Source organism: Cygnus olor, chromosome 2 (assembly GCF_009769625.2).
Source record: "Cygnus olor isolate bCygOlo1 chromosome 2, bCygOlo1.pri.v2, whole genome shotgun sequence".
NCBI classification, from domain to species: domain Eukaryota; kingdom Metazoa; phylum Chordata; class Aves; order Anseriformes; family Anatidae; genus Cygnus; species Cygnus olor.
Genome location: NC_049170.1, coordinates 956,996 through 978,474, shown reverse-complemented (window position 1 = coordinate 978,474; position 21,479 = coordinate 956,996). Strand labels below are relative to the sequence as shown.

Here is a 21,479-nt window from a genome sequence, read left to right as displayed (position 1 = left end):
CTAAAGTCATTTCACCACACACCGATCTCTCCCCAGGCTAGCCATATGTACAGCCATTTCCTTAAAACAAAATTTAAAACAAAAACATCTGGAAACTGAAGCTGTCTTAGGAAAAAACAACACACGAAACTAATGTATCTGGATTTAGTCTGTCAGCTAAACACAGGCACAACAAGTGTTAGAGAAAGTGGCACAGAGGCACGGGGCCATCGGTACACAGCTGGACGGGAGGTGCTGGGGGAGCTGAGCAGGGTCAGCCAGGCCTGAACACTGCCGCATCCACACGCGGACCTGAGCCGAGCCTGCCGAGCAGCCAGTCACACAAAGCAATGCAGCGGGGAGAAGGTGCCATCGCTGTCCCTTTGCAAGCTGTGGGGGTTTCGCTTGCTTTTTCTTTTTTTTTTTTTTGCAGTCCCAGGAGATAAAGTGCAATGTTGCCACTTGCCTGCCTGCCGCCGCACCTGAACTAAGACCAGGACAGGGCTATGGGCAGCCAGGAGCCGCCCGGGCTTCACCCCGCTCGCCCAGGGCAGTGCGGCAAGGGGGGGACGTGGTGTTTCGGTGCCCACCTCGGCTCTGGTTGACCAAGGCCACCGCCACGCTTTGCGTCCCCTCCTGGCGCATGTGTCCGGTCGCTGCCCAGTGCCGCAGTGGCTCTGCCCGGCCCCTGCCTGCACCAGCTCCGAGCACGCCTGTGCCCGTTATTGCTTCAGGAAGAAAACGCCAAGCCTTTTCCTGCAGAGGGCATGAGCCTGCTCTCCTGATTCCCTCTCCGTCAATCTTCCCCTCATTTCAAGTGTTGGAACGCAAACAAACCAACCATCAACAGATTGAAAAGCTCTAGCTGGCGTTCAGAATTTAGCAATAAGAGAAAGAAGGAAGCATCAGCGAAGGGGCAGTGATATATACCGGGGGCTGCATGCGGGTGGTCGGAGGCGACAGGACCAGCTGGAGGGTTTCAGGCAGCACCGCACAGCTCTGCGCGCTCGGGGAACGCTCGCCAGGCCGGAGGTTTCCACCCCAGCCCCGTAACAGGGGCCAGCACCCGTGCAGCCGGCGGCGTTAACCCACGGGTGGGGGCTGCGCTGCTCCCCGGGCACCTCCAGCTTTTCTCTCCGCGGAGCCATCCACGGGACAGGGGAGCAGGAGGGTCCCGAGGACATCGGTGCCGGCTCCTCAGGACGGGTGCCTGAAGCAAGCGGTGGTGGACACGGAGCATCGCACAGCACCGCACAGCACCGCAGAGCGCGGCTTTCCCCGGCCTTGGGATTAGAGGGTTGTGGCATGGAGGGGAGAGGAGAGGAGAGGTGGTGGTGGTGGTGGTGGTGATGAGGAGAAGGGGAGGAGGAAGGGAAGCAGTGGGAGTTTTCTGGGGTATATATAACCGCCCCTTTCAGGTGCAAATCTGCATTGCTTATTTAAATTTGTATTCAGAGGAAAAAGCACTTATGAAACTAGCAGACGACTTTGATGCAAACTAGTACATTTTAATGCCATTTTATTAGAAATCATGCAAACTTTAATATAAAAAATACAAGTGCAATAAGAATCTTTGTGTGTAAATACAGATTCCGGGTTATCGTGTCATTGTCGGCTTTCCCAAAGAAATATTCCCACAAGCACGAGAAGCTGCAGGCTTCCCTCTGTCCCCTCCTTTGATCAGCTCCCCCTTAGCACACGCCTGGTTCAGTTGACTTTGATCCCAGTGTTTTGTTACTCCGCCTTTTTTTTTTTTGCTTTAAATTAGTTTGACGACCCAAGAACACTTTTTTTTTTTTTTAATTTATTTACATTTCATTTTTTTTTAGTGTCATTTGCAACATCAAACGAGGAGCTCAAGAGCCTCAAAGAGTACGTAGCAATCCCCTCCCGAGTCAGAGCTGCAGCTCCCTGGCACTACAAACCTGCCGGCCCCAGCGGGGCGCTGCCCCCCTCCAGCCCTCCACAGACGTCCCGCGATCCCTGCCTCGTGCCCTGGGCGCACGGTGGCCGCTCCTTCCTCCCCGCGGCCCCCAGCAGCCCCGTTCAGCCTGACGGCGTGGTTCCCCACACGTCAGCCTCGGTCAAAACAACACACGCACCACAGACCTGCTTGCCTCAGAACTCCCGGCCCGCGTTAACCTGCAACTCCACCGCGAAAGCAGCCTCCTGCCCTTCCTCCAGACCTCGGGCCCTGGCTGGAAAAAAAGCCAGGGCTTTGGCTATGCGAGTTAATAAATAAACCGTCTTTGCCTTGCTAATCCACAGAAGGTGCTACGGCATCCTCTAGGGCTGGCGGTTTGGCCCTACAGGAGGTTTTATGAGCATCGATTCAACTCATCTCGTTGCAGTCAACACAGGCTTCATATGATCTGTTACAGCAAGGAGTTTTCCTTAACACATTCTTGTGCCTTTCATTTCAGACATGGCTTAATCCCATGAATTTTGCTCCATCGTTTTAAAATATTAAAAAACAACAACAAAAAGTTACAATTGCTGGATATGTCAATAAGAAGCCAGCACTGCAGCAGCGGTTAATGTCTCTACTCTCCTACGGTTAGGAAAAGAAGGAAAGAGAAAAGGAAACTTAGCATGGGTTTGTAGCACGATAAATCATCAACACATTGTCACAAAGAATAAAAGGCTAAAGTCAACAGTTAAAACAGCCTAACGTGTGTGTATAATATATATCATCATCAAACAGGATCAGCAGAAACTGAAGCAGCAAGGAGGAAAAGTTTTTTGTTTTTTTTTTTCTTAAAAAGAAAGAAAGATCACAGCTTATCCCTATTAACTCTGGCCTGGCTTCAGCCACCAGCAGCGTAGGCGCGCTTCTCCCCGAACCTCCCGCTCGCCAGCCCCGGCGCGCCGGGACAGCGGCCGTGGGCTGGAAGTCGCTGGGTGCCGTCCCCGAAACACGACTACCACTCCCTCTAGGATCCTCCTAACAGCGAAAGGGATGAGGCAAAGAGAGGGAGGGAAGCCCTTCCCAGCCCCAAAAGGGACCAAAGGCTGACACGCTCGGGCAGGGGGTGAGCGGCCAGGACGCTCCCGTGCCTACGGCCGACCAGACGGCGCTGACCCGAGAGGAGGCGCCGCCGAAAGGGACGCTAGCCCTGCTAAACACTGTCCCCTTCCCACCTAAAGCCAGACGCCGGGTTAAGAGGGCCAAGCTGCGTTACTGGGGGGAGCGCGAGGGAGACGGGGCCGGGGGGGGGGTGTCACAAGCCTTGCTGAGAAAGCGCTGCAAGGGGAGCTGGCTGTTGCAGCGGTGACAAGGAGGCGACTGAGCCCAGGCTCTCGCTGACGGATGTGCTACGCCAGGGGGAGGTGCTGCTGGAAAGGTTGGGGGGTTTGGAGACGACGATTTCCGCTCCGTGGTCTGTTCGAGCCTTGGCCTTCTCACGGAACGTCAGCTTGTGAGATTCAATCTGCAGCGACACAAGGGCAGGTGAGAAGGGGAAGGGCAGGAGAAGGAAAGAGGAGGAGAGGGGGGGGACAGGAGGGGAACGGAAGACGATACCATAATGTCATCATTAGATGCCTGGAAAATAAAAGGCAATTTTCTTAATTAAAAAAAAGGCAAAACCCTGCAGACATCGATACAAACAGTTCAACTTTCAGATTACAGCGGTGTGACCAGTGCTCACGGGCGGCTGCTCTGCCCCTGCTGCAGTGCTCTCCCCGTCCCACCCGGCAGAGTGCGTAGAGAGAAGGCACAGGCACTTACTTGTTTCTTGTATCTGAGTCTCGAAGCTCTGAATTTCCCTTTGGTCACCACCGCTCAGGGCAGTGGGCACTGCCGGCCCTACGCCATTCTCCCGCATCTCACTGCCTGCCGGGGCCGCCGGCACCTCTCCGTTCTGAGGGGCTGGCGGGAGCTGCCCTGGCTCCGCGCTGCCCTCAGCCTACAATGAGACAACGGGGTGGGGAGGACGACAGGAGGAGTCAATCGAAAATGGGGTGGCGGCGGGGGGGAAACGCGGCTCCCCCGAGCCCCCTCCGCCCTCCCCAGCTGCCGAGACGCGCCCAGGGACCGGGGGCGTTCGGGGGAGGCAGCGGCCCCTTGGTTCCCAGCGCGGGCACCGTGCCCCCGGCCACGGGGTGCGGAGCTCAGCACCCTCTCCCCGCGAGCGCCCGTAACGCTCCGGTGAGGGAGGAGGAGAGACAAAGGCAGGCCAGGTAACAGGGCTGGGGCAGCAAGCTACGGGGTGGAGAGCAAGCAGGCGGTTTGAGCAGATCCCAGTGAAGCAGACTCCTTCGTGTGGACACGTTTATGCAGCAGACCCAAAGGATACGTAGCGGATCCCGAATCCAGGTTTGTACGAGGATGCTGGACCGCCAACACCAGGCCTGGGGGCGCAGCCTTCAGAGAAGGCGCCGTGCTGGCCTGTTCTACCACAGCTGGTGTCCCCAAGGGAGCCACCAGCTTCTGCCAGCCTGAGAGAGCCAACCGAGAGCCACTAGAGAGGAGAGCAGGATGCCGGCGGGGCCTACCAGGAGGAGAGCAGGGTCGCTGAAGGACCTTCAGGCACCACTGGTGCTGCAAGCACAGCAAGCAGAGCAGTGGCTGCTCTGGGCTCGTGCCCCTGAGCCCTTGTGGCTACGTTCAGGGGAGGAGCACAGGGAGGGGGCTGCTGTCCGAAGCAGCTCTGCTCTTACCCCGTGCCCTGTAGTGTCTGATCCTCGGGGAATAAGGCTGCTGCACTCTCCTCAGGCTAAGCCAGGCCCCCTCCTTGCAGCCCGGTAAGCGCTGCAGGACGCAGCAGACTCCCTGCACCCGCTCACTCGACACGAGCGCCTGGCCCTCCTGCGGGGTGTGAGCTCTTCCCCCCTACCCGACAGCAACATCTCGGTGCCCCTGCAGGGACTACGTGGCTTGGACAATCCGCACGCCACGCGGGCAGCCCTTGTGCGTGTGGCTCCCCGGGGCACACCAAAGGGGCAGCGCTGGCCGAGGGCTGGGGGGTGCAACGGGGAAATGACTTGGTCTCCGTATGGCAAGGCTCAACTCCAGAGCCAAAAGAAAGAAACGGGTGAGAGTGCCACGGACAGACTCTGCACCCATGGAGACAGCAGGAAAATCAGACTGGTTCTGAACAGGAAAGATTTTAGCAGGTTCGTGACAACCCTCCTTACTGGCAGAGAGCAGCGGCACGTGGCCTGCAGACTCCAGCACGCTGAACAGCCAGGCTTCCTCACAGAAAGCTTCCCGTCCCTACCAACACGCCGGGTACTCTACAGCTACTTTCAGCTCTTCACTGAGCCCAGGCTGAATTTTACATAAAGGGTTGGAGAGTCCCGATGTGTCCCCAGCAAACACTCTGGCAGCCACCTCTCGCTTTGTTGTGGTGGGGACGACTGAGCACGTACTAAATATACTTGTGAGTTCTGCTGCCCGAGCTGCCCTTCAGGCCAGGGATTATTTCTTTCAAGTGCACCCAGCATTTAACACAATGGCTCAAGCCAGCCGAACCCGAGGCCCTGCCACGACACAAAAGTGCTCGAACAAAGCGATGCCGGGGCAGCCAAGGGCACCCGGTGGTTAGGAGGAGGTTCTGCACCTCCGCCTGGCGCTCCTGCTGGGGGATGAGACCAAGCCACATTTGTGACGCTGGAGCACAGGATTGGTTTTGCTGCTTCTAGGGCTACCAGCCAATTCAGAAGCAGCAGTGTTTTACATAAAAGCCCCAGCACAAGCGAATGTACCTAAACATAATCCCCAGCACTGCTCTAATCATTGCGTGGCGTGATAGGTCAGGCCCACACATCCATCACTCGGTCATTCGAGCAGGGTAATTTCCCTCCCCGAAGAGCAGATGTCTCCTTGCTGCAGCGAGACCTACAATCTGCAGAGCTGAGGCTGGGGGGCAGCTGGAGTTACGCTTTCATGGGGAGAAGCAGTGAATCACACTGACAAGAACACACAATCCTTTCTTGCCCTCGTACAAAGGGCCTTTGGGCTGGGCTGCAGTGCAGGTTACAGCTGAGAAGTGCTCCCGAGAGCTGCAAGGTGCCATTTCCCAGCACAGGGCGCCTCGATCTCATCAGCTTTACTGGGGGTAAGAGGGAGGGGGGGGAAGAGGTCCCAGCAGGCCACATGCAGCAGCTCCAACAGGCTTACAGAGCAATCCCTGCTTGCCGATTCTTAGAGGAAGGATGCAAATGCAAAGGGGCAGTACGAGCCCTGCAAGTAACGCATAGCAGGAAGCCCATTCAGGCAGGCTGCTGAGTGGGCTCATAGCTCTCTTCTTTTCAGCTCATACTTACTCCTGGGGTTCACAAAACAGAGGCCACAGAAATAAATAGATGGCTATAAAAGGCTGGGGGTGGAGAGGCTGGGCTACATGAACAGCAGGACAAGGAGAAGAACCAAATTTAAACCCTACCCTGATGTACCAGAGCTGGCTGCACCCACCTTCACTGTTCCTCCTGCTGGCAAGTGTCCCACGTTGTCCAGAGAACCCACTTTGGCCTGGGCCTTCTCCTTGAAGTTCAGCTTCTGGTTCTCAATTTTGACATCTCCTCCCCCTAGAACAAGATTGTGTAGGGGTGAATTTATTAACGCCTCCAGAAGAGTCCCACTGAAGATCTGTCCCCTTCCCAGTCCCCACAGAGGAACACTGGGGATCCGATCTGCTCGGGAGGAGGAACACAGCCAAATAATGCGTTTAATGTCTCGCTCTCCCTCCAGTTCAGGTTCAGTCTAAGAACCGGCAAGACCCAAGCTGGTAATTTCCACCTGCGCAGGCCAAGCAACACCGCAGGCACACAGGGCTGCAGGGCAAAGCCCTGGAGGTGCCGTCAGGTGGGGACAGCCACACGTCCTACCAGCTGCCCACTATCTGCATCCCGTGCCAAGGTCGCTATCAGCTCAGCCCGTCTGTGAAGTTGCTGGTGCCGGGAGATGTTTTACCCCTTTTCCTTCACCGTGTGCCTTTGCTCATGATTCCCACTCCTACTCCATCGCCAGCAGTTGCACGGCTGCCCGGACTGACAGCTCCCTCCCCGACACACAGACCCTCGTGCCACTGCCTGCCTGCACTCAGGGGATGACAGCGCCAGCAGGGAGAAGCCAAGCTTGGGAAATGGAGGGAGGCTTCGGGTTCAGGAGAACCTGAAGGTCAGTAAAACAACCAGCAAGATTTCCCTGGGTTTAGAGTGCTGCAGTTCCTGTTAATAAACTAAGAAGGTATGTACCGTCCATATTCTGGTAGCTTTCTCAGAAAACTATTGAAATATTACTGAGCACAATTTGCTTCCCGGTGACATCATTAAACACACAGTCCTCAGCACCTCAGGAGCTTTGCCTGGCCAGTTATGAAAGCCAACTGATTTGGTTCAACAAGATCAGTTAAAACATTTGACAACAGACAGTTCTGGACGGATTGCTCTGCTTTAATCAGCCCTGGACAAGAGCAGTCTTTGTTGCACGGAGCTTGTTATTACAGAGCACTGAACACACAGAGGTCATGTTCGTGGCACCACGTTCTCAAAGGGGAGCGTGTTTTGAGGCGTTGATCCGTGGTGCTCTGTGTACAAGGTTGAACTGCTTTCAACCTAAGGGGCTGGCAGAAAGGGTGCAGGGAACTCCCAGGAGCAGACAAAGACAGGCCTGTAGGAATTGTTTTCAACTTTGGTCAGTGAACTTTGTCCCTCGCACACGAATGTTTGGTTGCCAGCCTTCCCATGCAGATAGCTGTCCTCAGCTATGGACAAACCTGCAGAAGTCACTACACTGGTCATGCTTTGAGATGCCACAAAGGCACAGCTCAAACAACCTGCTAGCAGCCACGGTACCCTGAACTCAAGACTCGCCTGCACGCCAGCTGAGTGGGAAGCTGGTTGTGGCTTGGTCAGGAAACCTGAGACTCGCAGGAATCCATGCAGAGTAACTGCTGGGTTCTCAGTGGGGAACAAACAATTCCTGCACGCTCATCCCATAATATGTCGTTAGAGAGCCCAAAGTGTTGTCTGTAAGACCGAAGCTGCTACAGAACCAAAGGCTAAACGACCCTCGTATCTGCCTTGAAGACCTGGAGGGAAGTCACTTCATCCTTCCATGGCACCTTCGCCCCCAAAGCCCTCTGGAGCACGAACAAAGCTCTCTCACTCCTGAAGCAGTCGTGCTAAGCATCTACTTTGTCAAGTGTGGTGGAAAGAGAACGAAGTCAAAGCAGTAATTACCACCACAGGCACGACAAAACCCTTATCTCCTAACCCCCTCCTCTGCTCAAGAAGCCACCAGGGACCTAGGCATCACTTCCAGAAATACCTCCCGAAAGCAACGCACCCCTTAAACTATTTCAGTCACAATCCAGGGCAATATTTAAGTGACTTGCAGTTTCTGCAGGCAAATCATAAGGAAATGGTAGAATTTCTACCTGGCTTATGCTTGATATTTGCTTTCGAGCCACACTTGGAGGACACTTTGGAAAGGTCAACTTTCTTGTTCTGGATCTGCACCTACAAGACAAAAAGAAACAACTCAGCACAAAGAAGCATTTCCTGGGAATCTGGAGGCCAACGCACCATCTCAAACATCAGGTCAGGCTTAGTGAATCTGCACCCCTTTTCCACTGGATGGTTTTTCCTTACCCATTTCCCAGCCAGTGCACGTCAATGCTACAGAAGGCTTTAGCACTATTAAATGCCTGGACCAGCCACAAGAGGTTAATGTGAGCAGACAGAAACCGAGACCAGATAAAAGCTAACAAAGGACCAGTAACCACAAGCAACTCTTGAGCTCATGGGTATGTCCACAGAATACAAAAGCACTGGCAGAGGGACCACAAAAGCCAGTTTCATTGCCGTGTTCCCCAGACTTTCTGCTCATGGCCTGGGCAGCTTCAGAGAGACGCCAGGACAGACGTCCATCCCCTCACGGTGCTACTCGGCCACCCTTGCTGTAGGGCCAGAAACGTGTTACCAGCTCCAGCTTTTTTCTCTACCTTTTACAACGTGTCTGTTCCCAGCCTCCTCACTGTGCTCTTCCCTCCCTGCCAAGGACAGGACACGAGGTAGGATCATTGTGCTCTGATGGAACAAATGGCTCGAACAAGGAACAAATGGCTTGAAGAAGCTATCCTTCTCACAGGCAGAACACTGGGAGCAGGGAAGCTCTCTCCTAGTAGTTTTCTTTAACCTCATTCTACCAGTGACCAATATGAGTGTAGAAAGCCTCCCATGAAAAAACATACAGGGTGATGCAACCAAGAAATCACGACATGTTCGTGACTCGGTAAGTGATCTTCTTCCAAGTCAACCATGAGCCAAATGTCACAGCACAGTGCGTCAGGACGTTGGTTTGAATTTGGGGAGAAGTGTCTTCTCTGAGGTAGGACAAAGGTGAAGTCAAAATGTCTTAGATTTTATGTCTTTTTGCTCTAAAAATATTTCGTCTCTGACACTTGGATATTCTAGACACTAAGTGAATTGTACACAGCCCCACTTCTGACATCTTGAAAATTCTCCTGCAGCTCCAGGTGGATGAAAGATTCCTCTATGCTGGAATTAACCTCTGCGTAACTAATTCTAAATCTCTCATTCCATACAGCCATAGGATAATTTAATTGGAAGAAACCTCTGGAGCTCATCTGGTCCGGTGAAAAGTTGAGAAATGTCAGGTGGAAATGTCTAGCATCAAACTTTCTGTGGCAAAAATCCACAGGCGTTTTTTTTGGTGTGTGTGTGTGTCTTTTTTGTTGTTGTTTTGTTTGTTTGTTTGTTTTTTAGTTTTGTTTTTATTTGTAGTAATGTTAAGAGGATGTAACCTTTCCATCCATGTCATCAACCACCAGCTGGCACCTATGTGCACAAGAAGTTCTGCCACAAATTGTTTTTCAGAGAAAATTAGAAAGAAGAACAAGAATTTGTCCACTTACAAATTACTCTAAAGGCTTTTTGAAAACTACCATGATAATTTGTAGCACATCGTTCTCAGGAACCATGAATCCTCCTATTACTTGTGAAGAGGGATGAGTCAAAGCCATGATGCCTTGTTTGCTCAGCACGGTTCAGCTTCCTGATATGTCGTTCCCCGTATCTTGTACCCTGACTCAGAGACACCACACACTCCGAAAACATGAAATCATGGCCTCTGAATTTCATTTTTTTTAGTGGCTGCTAGTGAAGTTACTGAAGCTTTTATAATGTGAGTATTTGTTTGCTTGGAACTGGACTCTATTTCATAAAAATGCTTCTTAAAATAACGTTTATCATCAGCAAGAGTAGACATACCCAGTTATGACTATTCATGATTTCACCCAGGAATACAAACATTTATACCTACATGAAAGTATATTTCTTGTAAGATTTCTAATGTGAGTTGTTTTCAGCTTGCAATGGGAGATGAGTTAAATGACTGGGCTTGCATTTGTAGAGCCAAATGCTCAGACTCCGGTGCCAAGTAAATCTTAGATCTCAAAGCTCGATACAGAGGTTTTCATAGGAAGTGTGACCCTCACCACTTTTTACATTTTGTATCGTATCTCTGACCACTTCCCAATCCATCTGAGCAGGTAAAACCAAAGGGTAGAGAAACCATATGTAAATTCCAAATGAACTTGTTGAATTTTCAACAATACTTATGCTACGTGCATTTTGGAAAATTTGTGTCTTTATTGTTGCTTTATTTAAAACAAGAGCAGAAAAATACTGAAGCCCAACAAAAGCTTTTGCCCAGGAAATTTGTCTTTGTGCCATGGTATTTCTGTCAAATATAACAGAAATATGAAGGATATCTATTGCTTTTGAATGTGGCTTCTTGGGTATCTTGGAGGGGAGAAGTTATCTCTGGGGTCCTCCTTCCTTGCAGATCCTCAGAAGCCACCTGGGCGTGGTGCTGGGCACCCTGCTCTGGGTGTCCCTGCTGGAGCAGGGGTTGGGCCAGAGGGACCCGGAGGTGCCTCCAACCTCAACCACTCTGTACAGAAGGCAAAATGGGGGACCCATAATGAGTATGCCTGATAGGAACAACTTCACTTAGGCTGTCAATCACTTTTACCAGAGCAACCCTAACGCTGAATTATAATGTGCTACGAACCACACCTCTTGCCCACAGGATTCCTACAAGCTTTTACTGAAGCCACAGACTTGGAACAATGGACTTTCCACACATCCCCATCAGCAGTGTGGTTCGGGAATTAAGCATCAGGAAATCTTCCATCAGGAGTGATCATCACAACTATTTGAACAAAAAAAAACACCTTGGAAGAGGACACTACTATTACAGTGCCCCAGAGTGAGTGGATATAAAAATGAGTAACAGGAACCACTTCTACAGGAAGCCAGACTGGCCTCTGTGCCTCTTCTACTCACATTGGTACTGCCTGAGCTGGGTCTGGGGGCGTTGGATGGCTGGGAACAACTACCTGAAGCTGGCTTTGGGACATTTGGAACCTGGAAAGAATAAACACTTTATTCTCTAAGTAAAAACCTTAAGTAAGTAAGGGGAAAAACTGCAGTGGTAAAAGGAAAGTGTGGTCGAGAGAAAGAAAGTGGGCACACGTCCTCTGGAGTTGAAAACGTTCCCAGGACAGAAGAGCAAAACGTAAAGAAAAAAGCACAGGTCTGGTGATTTATCAGAAGAAAGAGTTCCTCAACGTAGTTATCTAGCAAGAAAAATATCCTCCACATTGAAGCACATCTCTGTTGGCCTCAAAAAAGGAAGCATACATAAGATCTGTTGTCCACTAAAAGACTATGAAGGTAAGATGGCAAAAGAAGAGTGGCTTATAAAATACAGCTCTCCTCTGAGTGCACAAATGGTAGCAGCAGAAACATGCGTAACTGAAAAACAGCACTATAAGGGCACCTAATTCACACGGTGGTCTCAACACCAGGTTTTCTTCCTATGTTGCAAAGCAGAGAATTTCCCTGTGTGAGCCTTTCTGTGGGAAAGCTCCGTCCACGTATGCATGCACTCCTATAAATACTGGGCAAGTAAAATACCGAAATACCAAATAAGAATGGCAAATCCCACTGCTGAGAATCAGCAAGCTGAAAAACAAGAAGGGCAGAGACTTGCCCAAGGTTTAAGGAAGAACTAGTCATGTAGAGTAAAGATTCAGCCAGCTAGACATATACACATAGGTTTCCCAGGAAAAGTGTCCCCAGCAGTTTGCACCAGTCAGGACCTACGGAGCACCTCTATCTGCTGAACCTGATGCCAAACAGAACACACCGACCACACAGCAGCACTAATTCTGGCCCCAGAAATTGAATATTTGCAAATACTTCACAGAGCAATGGTGCAGGGAGTTTCACTGAGAGTGGCTCTCATGTGCTGGGCCCAAAGAAAGCATCACAAGCTGTGACAGCTGGGCTCCTCTTCTCAGAAGCCTGGCGTACTTAAACACCAACAGAAAAAAGTTCCTTGTGCTTACGTACATCGACGTCTTTTTGAAACCATCCAGCCTTTGTATTTCTGCACACTAACGCTAGTACAAGCAGGCCAGTGCAGATTTGGTAAGGTGTCGCAGACTGTGTCCACAAGGAAACATGCCCGCCAAACTACCACCACTGTTTTCCAAACATTTAGTATCTAGATAGTACTTTTTTTTGGCCAGACACTTTCAGGATATAATACGCCAAACCACGGACACAGACATAGAGGATTAGCCTTCCATTTAACAAGCTCAACTCTGTTGCCAGAGATACCAGTAGCCTTTAAATTTAGACGTTAATCACAGCTCCAAGATTAAGTCCCAGTCTTTTCTTCCTCCTTTTTTGAAGTCTCCCTTCTTGCAAAGCATGAAGTAAAATAAATCTGACTCAGATTAATTTTACTTACTCGCTCTACTAGCCAGTGAAGAGCAATAGGCAATTCTAGGCCACGATTCATTTCGTCTACAATCAGACATCAAAAGCAAGTCAGAGGACTGATGAGGTGCCTCCACTGACTGCAGAGGGAATCCACAGTGAACTCACTCCTGGGGTCAGCAATGTGCACATCCCACATTTGGTCAATTAATACCACGTAAACCATGCGAGAAATAGGCCAGGAGCATTCATGCTACTGTGCAACAGGACCCACACACCCGTGTATTCAACCTAGCAGCCCAAGGGGGAAAAAAAATCGCCAGCCTACATTATTTCCAGAAGCCCTGAAACTCTGCCATACCTTTCTGCCCGGAGCAGGGCATTCTACAGACTGACACAAAACACGGTACAAGAGAAGGAGTTAGTAGAAAGACAGCTTGCCCAGAGCCCATACTTACATTCCCACCTCCAGGGACATGCTTAATATTGTCCTTGGAACCACACTTGGACTGAACATGGCTGTAGTTCGCTTTTTTGGAGACTATCTGGACCTAGAACGTTACAGAATGGAAAACAACACAAGGGAAGAGGACTGGTTAGAGTTGTCATACGGCAGGCTGGAGAGGATGCTCTAAATGGTGGGTAAACGAGGAGTTGTGTTAAGCTCAATCCGACTTTAGTATTAGGTGTGAAAGCAACTGAGGAGGAGAGTGAGAAAAAAGGTGAGCGAAACGAGAGGCTGCACAGACGGTGTTAGTGCGAGAGCGGAAGCGCTGCCACCACCGACCGGGTGCTGGGGGTTAGCACCGGGCGCCTGCCTGCCATGAGCTGGGTCCGTGTCAGCCCCGCACGAGGCTTCCTTGGAGCTTGCTGGCGAGAGCTGCCCCGAGCCGTGGAGGCAAAAATCCGAGCGGCAAAAACCAGCTCGGCCGCCTCCTTCCTCCACGGATGGAAAACACGGGGCTGCTGCTTCCAGCAGAGCTCGGAGCTGGTCCGGGTCTGCACTGTACTTGTTTCTGGTGTCTGCACTGTACTCATTTCTGGTCCGTGTCTTTCTGGTCCGTGTCTGCACTGTCCTAATTTCAGGTCCGTGTCTGCACTTCAGTGATTTCTGCTTGCCAGGACTGACTCCAATCCTGTGTAATGCCTCTCAGAAGCCCTGGGCAGTAAAACCCCGTCTGAGAAACGCTGTTTTCCAATGAAGGCTGTCAGACCTTCAGATGAATTTTATCAGACAAGTCTGACGTTAATTAAATAGATGCCGAGTTTCTCCTTTAAGCTAAAAGGACTCTTTTTTCAAAATACAACAAGAGGATGCTAAATGCGCTGACTTTATTCACCAGGGTGAAGTAACTGAGTTAGAGTAAGAGGCCCACGTTTACACAGGGTTAGTTACAACACGTGTTTAGTCTGGGAGTTATTTAACAGCACGAAACGTGGCAGAAGCTGTGTCCTAGAGTATTTGCTAGAAGGAGGTGATAAATTCAAAGCACAAAAGGAACCACCAGAAGATTCTCACTTTAGCAGCTTTCTAGAAGCTACTCAGCCAGTTCTGAAAGACTGGATTCAGTACAACAGAAGTTATGAAAATGTACTTTTTCTGTTAAATTTATATTGGTTTACTGGCTTCCTTAGCAGCACAGATCTGACCGTTCTCTAACAGGCTCTGCCTGACGATGTCTGCACTGAACCTGCAGTACGGGCACCCCGCCTCGTTCCCTGTCTGGTCCTGGGCGGCTCACACACTACGGTGTCCCGACAGCTTCAGAGTAACCCACCAAATGGGGACTGCCTAAGGTACAGTCAACGGGTTTTGATGCAACCAAGCTGGGAACATCACAGGGAAGACAGTAAGAATACCCTTAATGTTCTGCCATCGTCATGAAAAGCAGCGCTGGACTAAAGCTCTCGTCTCAGTTACGCACTCGTGTTGTGTATGAAGAAGTGGTTTTAAGGGAAACTTCCAACTCAAAATTAAGCCCATTTAAAAGCTAAAATGGAGGACTACGCTGAAAATGTTTATAGCAGGCATTGAAAAGTTATCCACCGTAGTGACCTCTGATGTGCTGAACTGGGAACATCTCAACTTTAAGAAAGAATGGGAGAAGTGTCTGTGCAGGGAACAGTGACACTGACAGGAGAAAGCAGAAGAGTTGAAGAGGAGGGAAAGTGACTCAAAATGGAAATGTTTTCCTTCGTCTCCCACAGAGAAAAGTCTGAAATAAACTCACTTTCCCATTGGGCTGTTTTGGGGCACCCTCTTTTGTTACGGTTGTTTTAGCTGTAGCCATTTTAGAGACCGCATTGGGTTCAGACTTTCGTGCAGCAGCAGCTGATTCTGGCTTTTTCTCTACTTTCCCCTAGATGGAGACAAATGGATGATTTCAACCAGCAAAAGCAAACGCGTGGGCAGGAAAGTACGGGAACACAAGCCACCCCGATAAAGCCAATGGAGTGGCCAACCCAGGAGAACTTTTACGCGCTGTAGCTGTTGGCAAAGTAAATCGCACGTCGGTAACGCTAAGGGCAGGAGGGGGAGCAACGCTGCTCAGACATGGGATGAAAAAGGCACACCGGGGGCACAGAGCAATAAATAAGACAAGTTCTCCATTTCTCAAAGAACTTTCAGGTGCTCTTCATCAGCATCCCATTATTTCCCCTGTGGCCACACTGACAGGTCTCCAAGTGAACACAATACACAACATGGTGTGAAAAAACTCAACCCGTCCCTCAGAAACCAGCAGCAGCTCAGGAGCACCTCCTCCACACGGAGGGCACTGCACAGGTCTCAGAGGCACACATCCACAGGCCAGCTTTCTTTGCCTTGGAGCTCTAGAGCTCAGCTGGCCACAGACGCGCTGTGCTCCCACCTCTGATTTCTCACCCCCACACCGGGGTGACTCAGGCTTTGGGATTAACAGATGATTTATTATTTATTTTTAGCTAATCAAATGCAGGTGGACCTAACTGATCTTGCTAAACAGAAAACTGAATACGAATTCATAGGTTTTAGAAAAATTCAGCAACTAGCTGAATTTCCTTTTTTTTTGGTAATTCCATTAATTTTGGTAATAATCCATTTTTTGGTAATCTGGGTCCAGATAGGAGCAGCAGACCCTGTGTTTTGGGGGGTGAGCAGAAATCCTCCAATTCACTAACCCACCAGCAGAGCAGTAAACAAATAAAAAGCCTCAGCACACCCTAGGTGTTCTCATCCTCTGAAAACATCCCAGCATAAATAAGACTACGAAATGGGCAGTTTTCTTCAGCAGCAGGATTTACCACTACTATGAAAATAACAACAAAATAACGGACAGTAAAACTGAATGTAAAAATAAATCCTCTCAAACCAGCACAATAGCCCTGCAAGCTAAAAAGCTCTGCAGTCCTACAGAACCCTAGCACAGTCTGAAATCATGGAACAGGCTGACACGTTCTCCTTGAACAGATGTTAGAAGGATCTGTGAACTTTAAATATTATATATTGCAATTTGAAACCAATTTGAAAGTGTCACTGTCCTGTTCACCGAGTGAAAGCTTTGTCTTCTAGACCTCCAAGCGCTGAGGACCATCTTATGATGCAGTACAACTAAGATATCCTTAACCCTGAGGAATAATTCCACGCGTGTATCTCTGTGACATACAACACCACAGCCCAAAAATGCCCTTGACTTTCATGTGCCTAAGAGGAGATTAAAGCTCCCAGCATGAAATGAACTCTCTCGGCATCAGATTAAAGTTATATGCCGGGTTACTCATTACAGCAGACCTGCAGCAAAGGCGAGCGGGCAAATTAGTTCCACTTTGTGGAAATTAAAGCCCTCTGACTGTGCAAGCTGCTAATGCGTTTTGTCAGGCAAAGATGGTGTACCTGTTGTACAATACCCACTAAAGGTTTTATGATCATGCATATCCACAAAATGATTTAAACCCTCAGAAGGGGGTTACAGGCATAGCCCCAAACCTTTATCATGTACATGGTAGACAGTCACAGTGAAAATTAATATAAGATCATTACTGATTGAGAGCCTCAAGTTTTATCTATGTACACACTACTCCCTACAAGCTCCTTCCTCACTAACCTCTTCTTTTCTTGTGGCCACCAGAACTCATCTGAGGAGCAGTGTATGTTTCATTTCAGCTCTGACAAGTTGAACAGAGTCCCTGTTGCAAGACCTGGGAAAGGTGCTGTGGAACTCACACCTGAATCCAGATTTCCTGCATCACAGTGCATTATTCCACCTTCTGTACCATTCACCAGACTCAATTCCTCTACTCAAAGGCAGAGTTTTGGAATATAAACATGGTTTGAGCTTTCAATACCAACTAGTTCCTATGTTGGGATGTACAACAGAAAAACAGAACCACAAAGTTTTGAATTCCTGTACGTGTGCCAGCAAACACCAGGCAGGCTTTTAAGGTGGATTCCTTCTGTACCCTACTATCAATGCTTTGTTAATGCCCTCTGCATAAACCAAGAATTCAAGGAGGAGCTCTGCAGAGTACAAATATGAGAAGAGCAGTGAGGATACAGCCACCAAAATTAGCAAAGAGCACCCACAATGCTTAGGAGTTACAGTTTCAAGGAGCATATCGGTATCAGGTTTGAGGAAACTTACCTTTCCTCCACCAGGCTGATGTTTAATATTATCTGTTGATCCGATTTTGGAACGTACATTTTTCAGATCTGGAGCAGAAACACTGCTGGTTGGGCGAGGAGGCTTGGAAACAGTGCTGGGTTTAGTTGGAGCCTTAGCAGTTGTTTTTTTAGCATCCGCAGTTGCAGTTGAGGTCGTAGTGGGTTTGGTTGCAGCAGGCTTGGGTTTGGGACGGCTGGTGGCTGCTCCAGGTAAACTAGGTGCGCTTGAGGTGGTGGTAGGAGTGGTGGCACTACTTTTTACTGCATTTCCAGAAGCGCTCTTGGGGCGGGCCAAGTCTGCTACAATGATCACAGTGATAGTTAGAGGCGGGGGGGGGGGGGGAAGATGGGTCAGAGGCCATTTACACAAACTTCCTCAGCGTCCTAAAGATGTACAGTGGCCTGCTCAGTAAACACAGCCGCAAACAAAGAGGATTTGGATTAGATGGAAACTGAGCAAAATTACCTGACGGTGACTTTGCAGCGGTCTTCTTGGCATCTGCAGGTTTTGTTTCAGTCTTGATAGCTGCCCAACGCAAAGCACACCGGTTAGTATTTCAGAGTGAAAGCCAGTTTGCACAGATGAGAAGCCTGGGATCCTGGCACAGCTTCCCCTGGAGGTCATCACATACTGACGGTCCTTTTTACCCACCACCCCTGTCTCGAACATGCTGCTTGAAAGACAGCATCTCAGGAACGACCTGCTCTCTGTGAACACTGGGCTGAGGTCCTCCTCATTGCAGCAGCAACAGCCACTCGTGTTTTCCAGCAAAAGGATCGATTCATCGAAAGGATCAAAAGGATCATCATTCAATGATGCAACGCACTTGAGCGTGTTGTGTGAGTTTACTTTTTTTGAGTTTACATTTTTTTTCCTAAAATAATTTTCAGAGTCTCACAGCACTCACTCAAACATTATTTTAACTCTGACCTAATTTCATTTCTTTAAAATCCTTTCTTTACTAAATAGCAAAAGCAGAATCACATTTGTCCATCTCTGATCTTGGCATCATTGCCAGATCCGTTCTAACCAATGCCAATTTTCTTGCACAGAAGTTATTGCACACTGTGGTCCCTACTCTAATTATATAAAAATAAAAATCAGTCACTAAACTGAAAATGTGCCTTTGGGCGAACACCAGTGGTCATGACCCGATTACATTCTGCGCAGACAGAGGACAGTCTAAACCAGGAACACATCCACATTTCTCAAAATCCACATTTCTCAGAATAAAACCATACACAGAACTGATCAAGGAAAAATCACAGACTGGAAAATATAAACAGACGCTTATTTCAAAGAGCTCTTTGATAATGAAATTGTAGTTTTTGCTATCGATGACAGACAGCTTTGGCTAAAGTCTGCTTCATTTCAATAGCCAAATGAAAGCAACATTAAAAATTAATACCGAACAGAAAAATTGAAGTAGTTAGAAACTATGAAGGACCCCTATCTTCTAATATTTAATTTCCATTTACAGCCTTAGATTTTTCAATAAACTCAAGTAGCTAGCAAGGTATTCTATGAAATGCCAGTATAGAAAAGAACAAGCAAAACAGGCAGATAACCATTGGTCAAGTTAGCCCGGATCACTCCACACAGACTTTGCTAAAAGCATTCAGTTAAACACCACCGATAAGACACTAGCTAACGAGACGAAACACATTGGAATAATTTAATAAGGCCTTAAGGATAGATAGATAAGTAATTAATACCAATCACTACCAAAAGGCCCTGTCAAACCAACCTCATCTCCCTCCTTGAGACCTCAACTTTAGCTGGAAGAACTGACTACATGGAGAAAATATACGTAGTTCTGTACACAGGCAGATGGACTAAGATGTTGTTTGGACACACACAGAGAGGTGATTATTTCTCCTCGTGTCAGCGGGGAGCCAAATGCTGGAACACTATTTACGTTATTAGCAGGTAATGTCAAAAATCTGATAAAGCTACTGCAGAAACGGGCTATAACAACAGCCAAAGTGGTCTTACAAAAACGCAGCTGTCATTTTCACAGGGAGGGGAAAAGCCTAAATATAGATAAACAAATAAACCCAGTGCCACACAACCCATGCCTCTTGTTTAGGAGAGGAAGTGACTGACATTTAATGCCTGAAAAAGTGAAACCACACAACTTCCAAACAAGCCACAATTCACACGCTTTTGTGTGCTGAGAATGACTGAACATTTGAGCGAACCACAAGAAAGCGACTCTCTTCAGACACCTGAAAAGCAAGAGCAGATTCCCTTCTGAAACGCCATCTTTAGCCACAAACTTTTAATCTGGCCTCATGCTAGGTTGTGTGAAACGAAGCTGTGACCAGAAGAGATCCAGTTCTCCATCACCTGCAGCTCTGCACCTCGCTGAAGCTGCATCTGCTCTGCCCGATCTGAATTGTTGTTGTTCGGCTCGCTTTGTGGCTTCACAACACCACTCACCCCCTATCACGCCCTTGCTTTCTCCTCTCCCAAAAGAAGCCTCCTTTTTTTTTTTTTTTTTTTTTTTTTTACCATTCATGACTCCCCCAAGCATTCCCAGATCCAGACAAAACTGCTCTAACTCCTGATGGAGTTTCTCCAGCTGCCCTCAGCTCTCCATTGCCCACCCAGGCCTCTCGCTGTTCTCTGGCAACGTCCCTCCACGCTCTCGGGTGCAGAACCTCTCCTGCTGCACATCTCGCCACTTGGAACAACTTTTCTGTGTCTCTGCATCACTGGCTCCATCTCCTTTCAAATGTCATCAGAAAACCCTTCTTTGTCTCTCAGTTTTGGAAGGAGAAATTAACTCAGCTGAACTCATTAAAATGTGTTAAGCATTCTGTGCTGTGGTTTGCATAAAAGGCCACACAAAATGAATTTTACAGGAATGTCCGCAGGATTAGTTAAGATACGTGGCTCTTGGAAAGTGCAATGCTTCCTCTGCGCAGGATTAATTATATTTTCCCCTTGAGCAAAAAGTGTGGGATGTCCATCTAGTCTAATATGTTTGAACACAGTTCTAACACTATTATTCTTTTGGCAAAGATGGGTTATGAATTCATGCTTTGGGACTCAGAGCAAAGCAACTGGCTTGCATCAGTTTTTACCTGTTTATTGGCAAATTTGGATAAATGACCAAATTTGGGACTCAGAGCAAAGCAACTAGCATGGATTAATTTTTACCCATTTATTGGCAAATTTGGATAAATGACTAATGAGATCCAGTCATTCGAAAAGACTGGAGAACATTTAACTATATTTTCATCTGAAGTTGAATCTCTCAAAACATTAAGGTGAGTGGAAATAATGTTTTCAAGAGGCTAATATTCTGCTCATGTTTCTTGCTGTCTCTGTTAAACTCGTGGGAAATTCCCTCTTTGGCAGCAGTGCCCGGGATGGGATACAGCTTTTGGATGAAGCTGATGTGATTTCAGCTCCAAATTCTTCCAGCACTAATGAAGAGGAAAAAAACAGAGTCCACGCAGAGAAAGAAGGTGAAGCTCTTTCCTCACAGCAGTTCATCTTTGTGTGGCTAAGAGAGAATTAAACTAAGCAAGCGCAGCACCCAAGCCCACTCCAAAGCCACCCATGTCACAACGGAGTGGGAAGTCAGACTTCAGCCAGCCCAACACCTGAATCCTCCCGTTCTGCTTCAAGCTGTCCATGAGCTACAAACATCTTCTGAACAATTTCGACCAGACTCGCTGACAAAGCTAAAAGCATAGCTTGATCCCACAAATAACCGAGTATCTGAAAGACAAGCCAGTATCTTCTTGCCTGACTTTTTTCTTTTTAAATCCTTTCAACACTCCATGTCTAGACTTTGAAAATGATAATAAAGAAATAGAAAGTTCAGTTATTTAGCTATCCCGAGACCTAAGATTATAGGACCTCATCTTATAATTCCAGTAAGAAGAACACACTACAGGTGAGCTGGCACCTGTTACAAAACAGCCAGCTAGAAATACACCAAAACAAGATTTGCCACATTCCAGGGCAACCTGTAGCAATGGATAACCGTCCTCACTTAAAGTTCTGCCTTCATCACCTTCCAACCCTTTATCTCGACATACCTGTCTGCTATAAGGGGAAGCTATGCACTTTTCTCCACTTCAA

At 48.5% G+C, this 21,479-nt stretch overlaps 1 protein-coding gene across 50 annotated transcripts in view; it reads right to left on the bottom strand.

Annotated features, from left to right (window-relative positions):
- Positions 1–1,481: 1,481 nt before the first annotated feature.
- MAP4 (microtubule associated protein 4) overlaps positions 1,482–21,479 on the bottom strand; it is a 154,573-nt gene continuing 134,575 nt past the window's right edge. For 7 of the 50 annotated variants that reach the window (XM_040549216.1, XM_040549232.1, XM_040549249.1 and 4 more), the window contains 8 exons: positions 17,847–17,906; positions 17,361–17,680; positions 14,973–15,101; positions 13,200–13,292; positions 8,364–8,445; positions 6,398–6,510; positions 3,710–3,887; positions 1,482–3,410 (listed from right to left, as the gene is read on the bottom strand). In XM_040549216.1, coding sequence (XP_040405150.1) covers positions 3,406–3,410; positions 3,710–3,887; positions 6,398–6,510; positions 8,364–8,445; positions 13,200–13,292; positions 14,973–15,101; positions 17,361–17,680; positions 17,847–17,906 — 980 coding nt within the window. In that variant the 3' untranslated portion in view covers positions 1,482–3,405. Of the gene's footprint in view, positions 3,411–3,502; positions 3,524–3,709; positions 3,888–6,397; positions 6,511–8,363; positions 8,446–13,199; positions 13,293–14,972; positions 15,102–17,360; positions 17,681–17,846; positions 17,907–21,479 lie in introns of all 50 variants that reach the window. The other 43 variants (XM_040549223.1, XM_040549211.1, XM_040549228.1 and 40 more) reach the window with 13 other exon arrangements.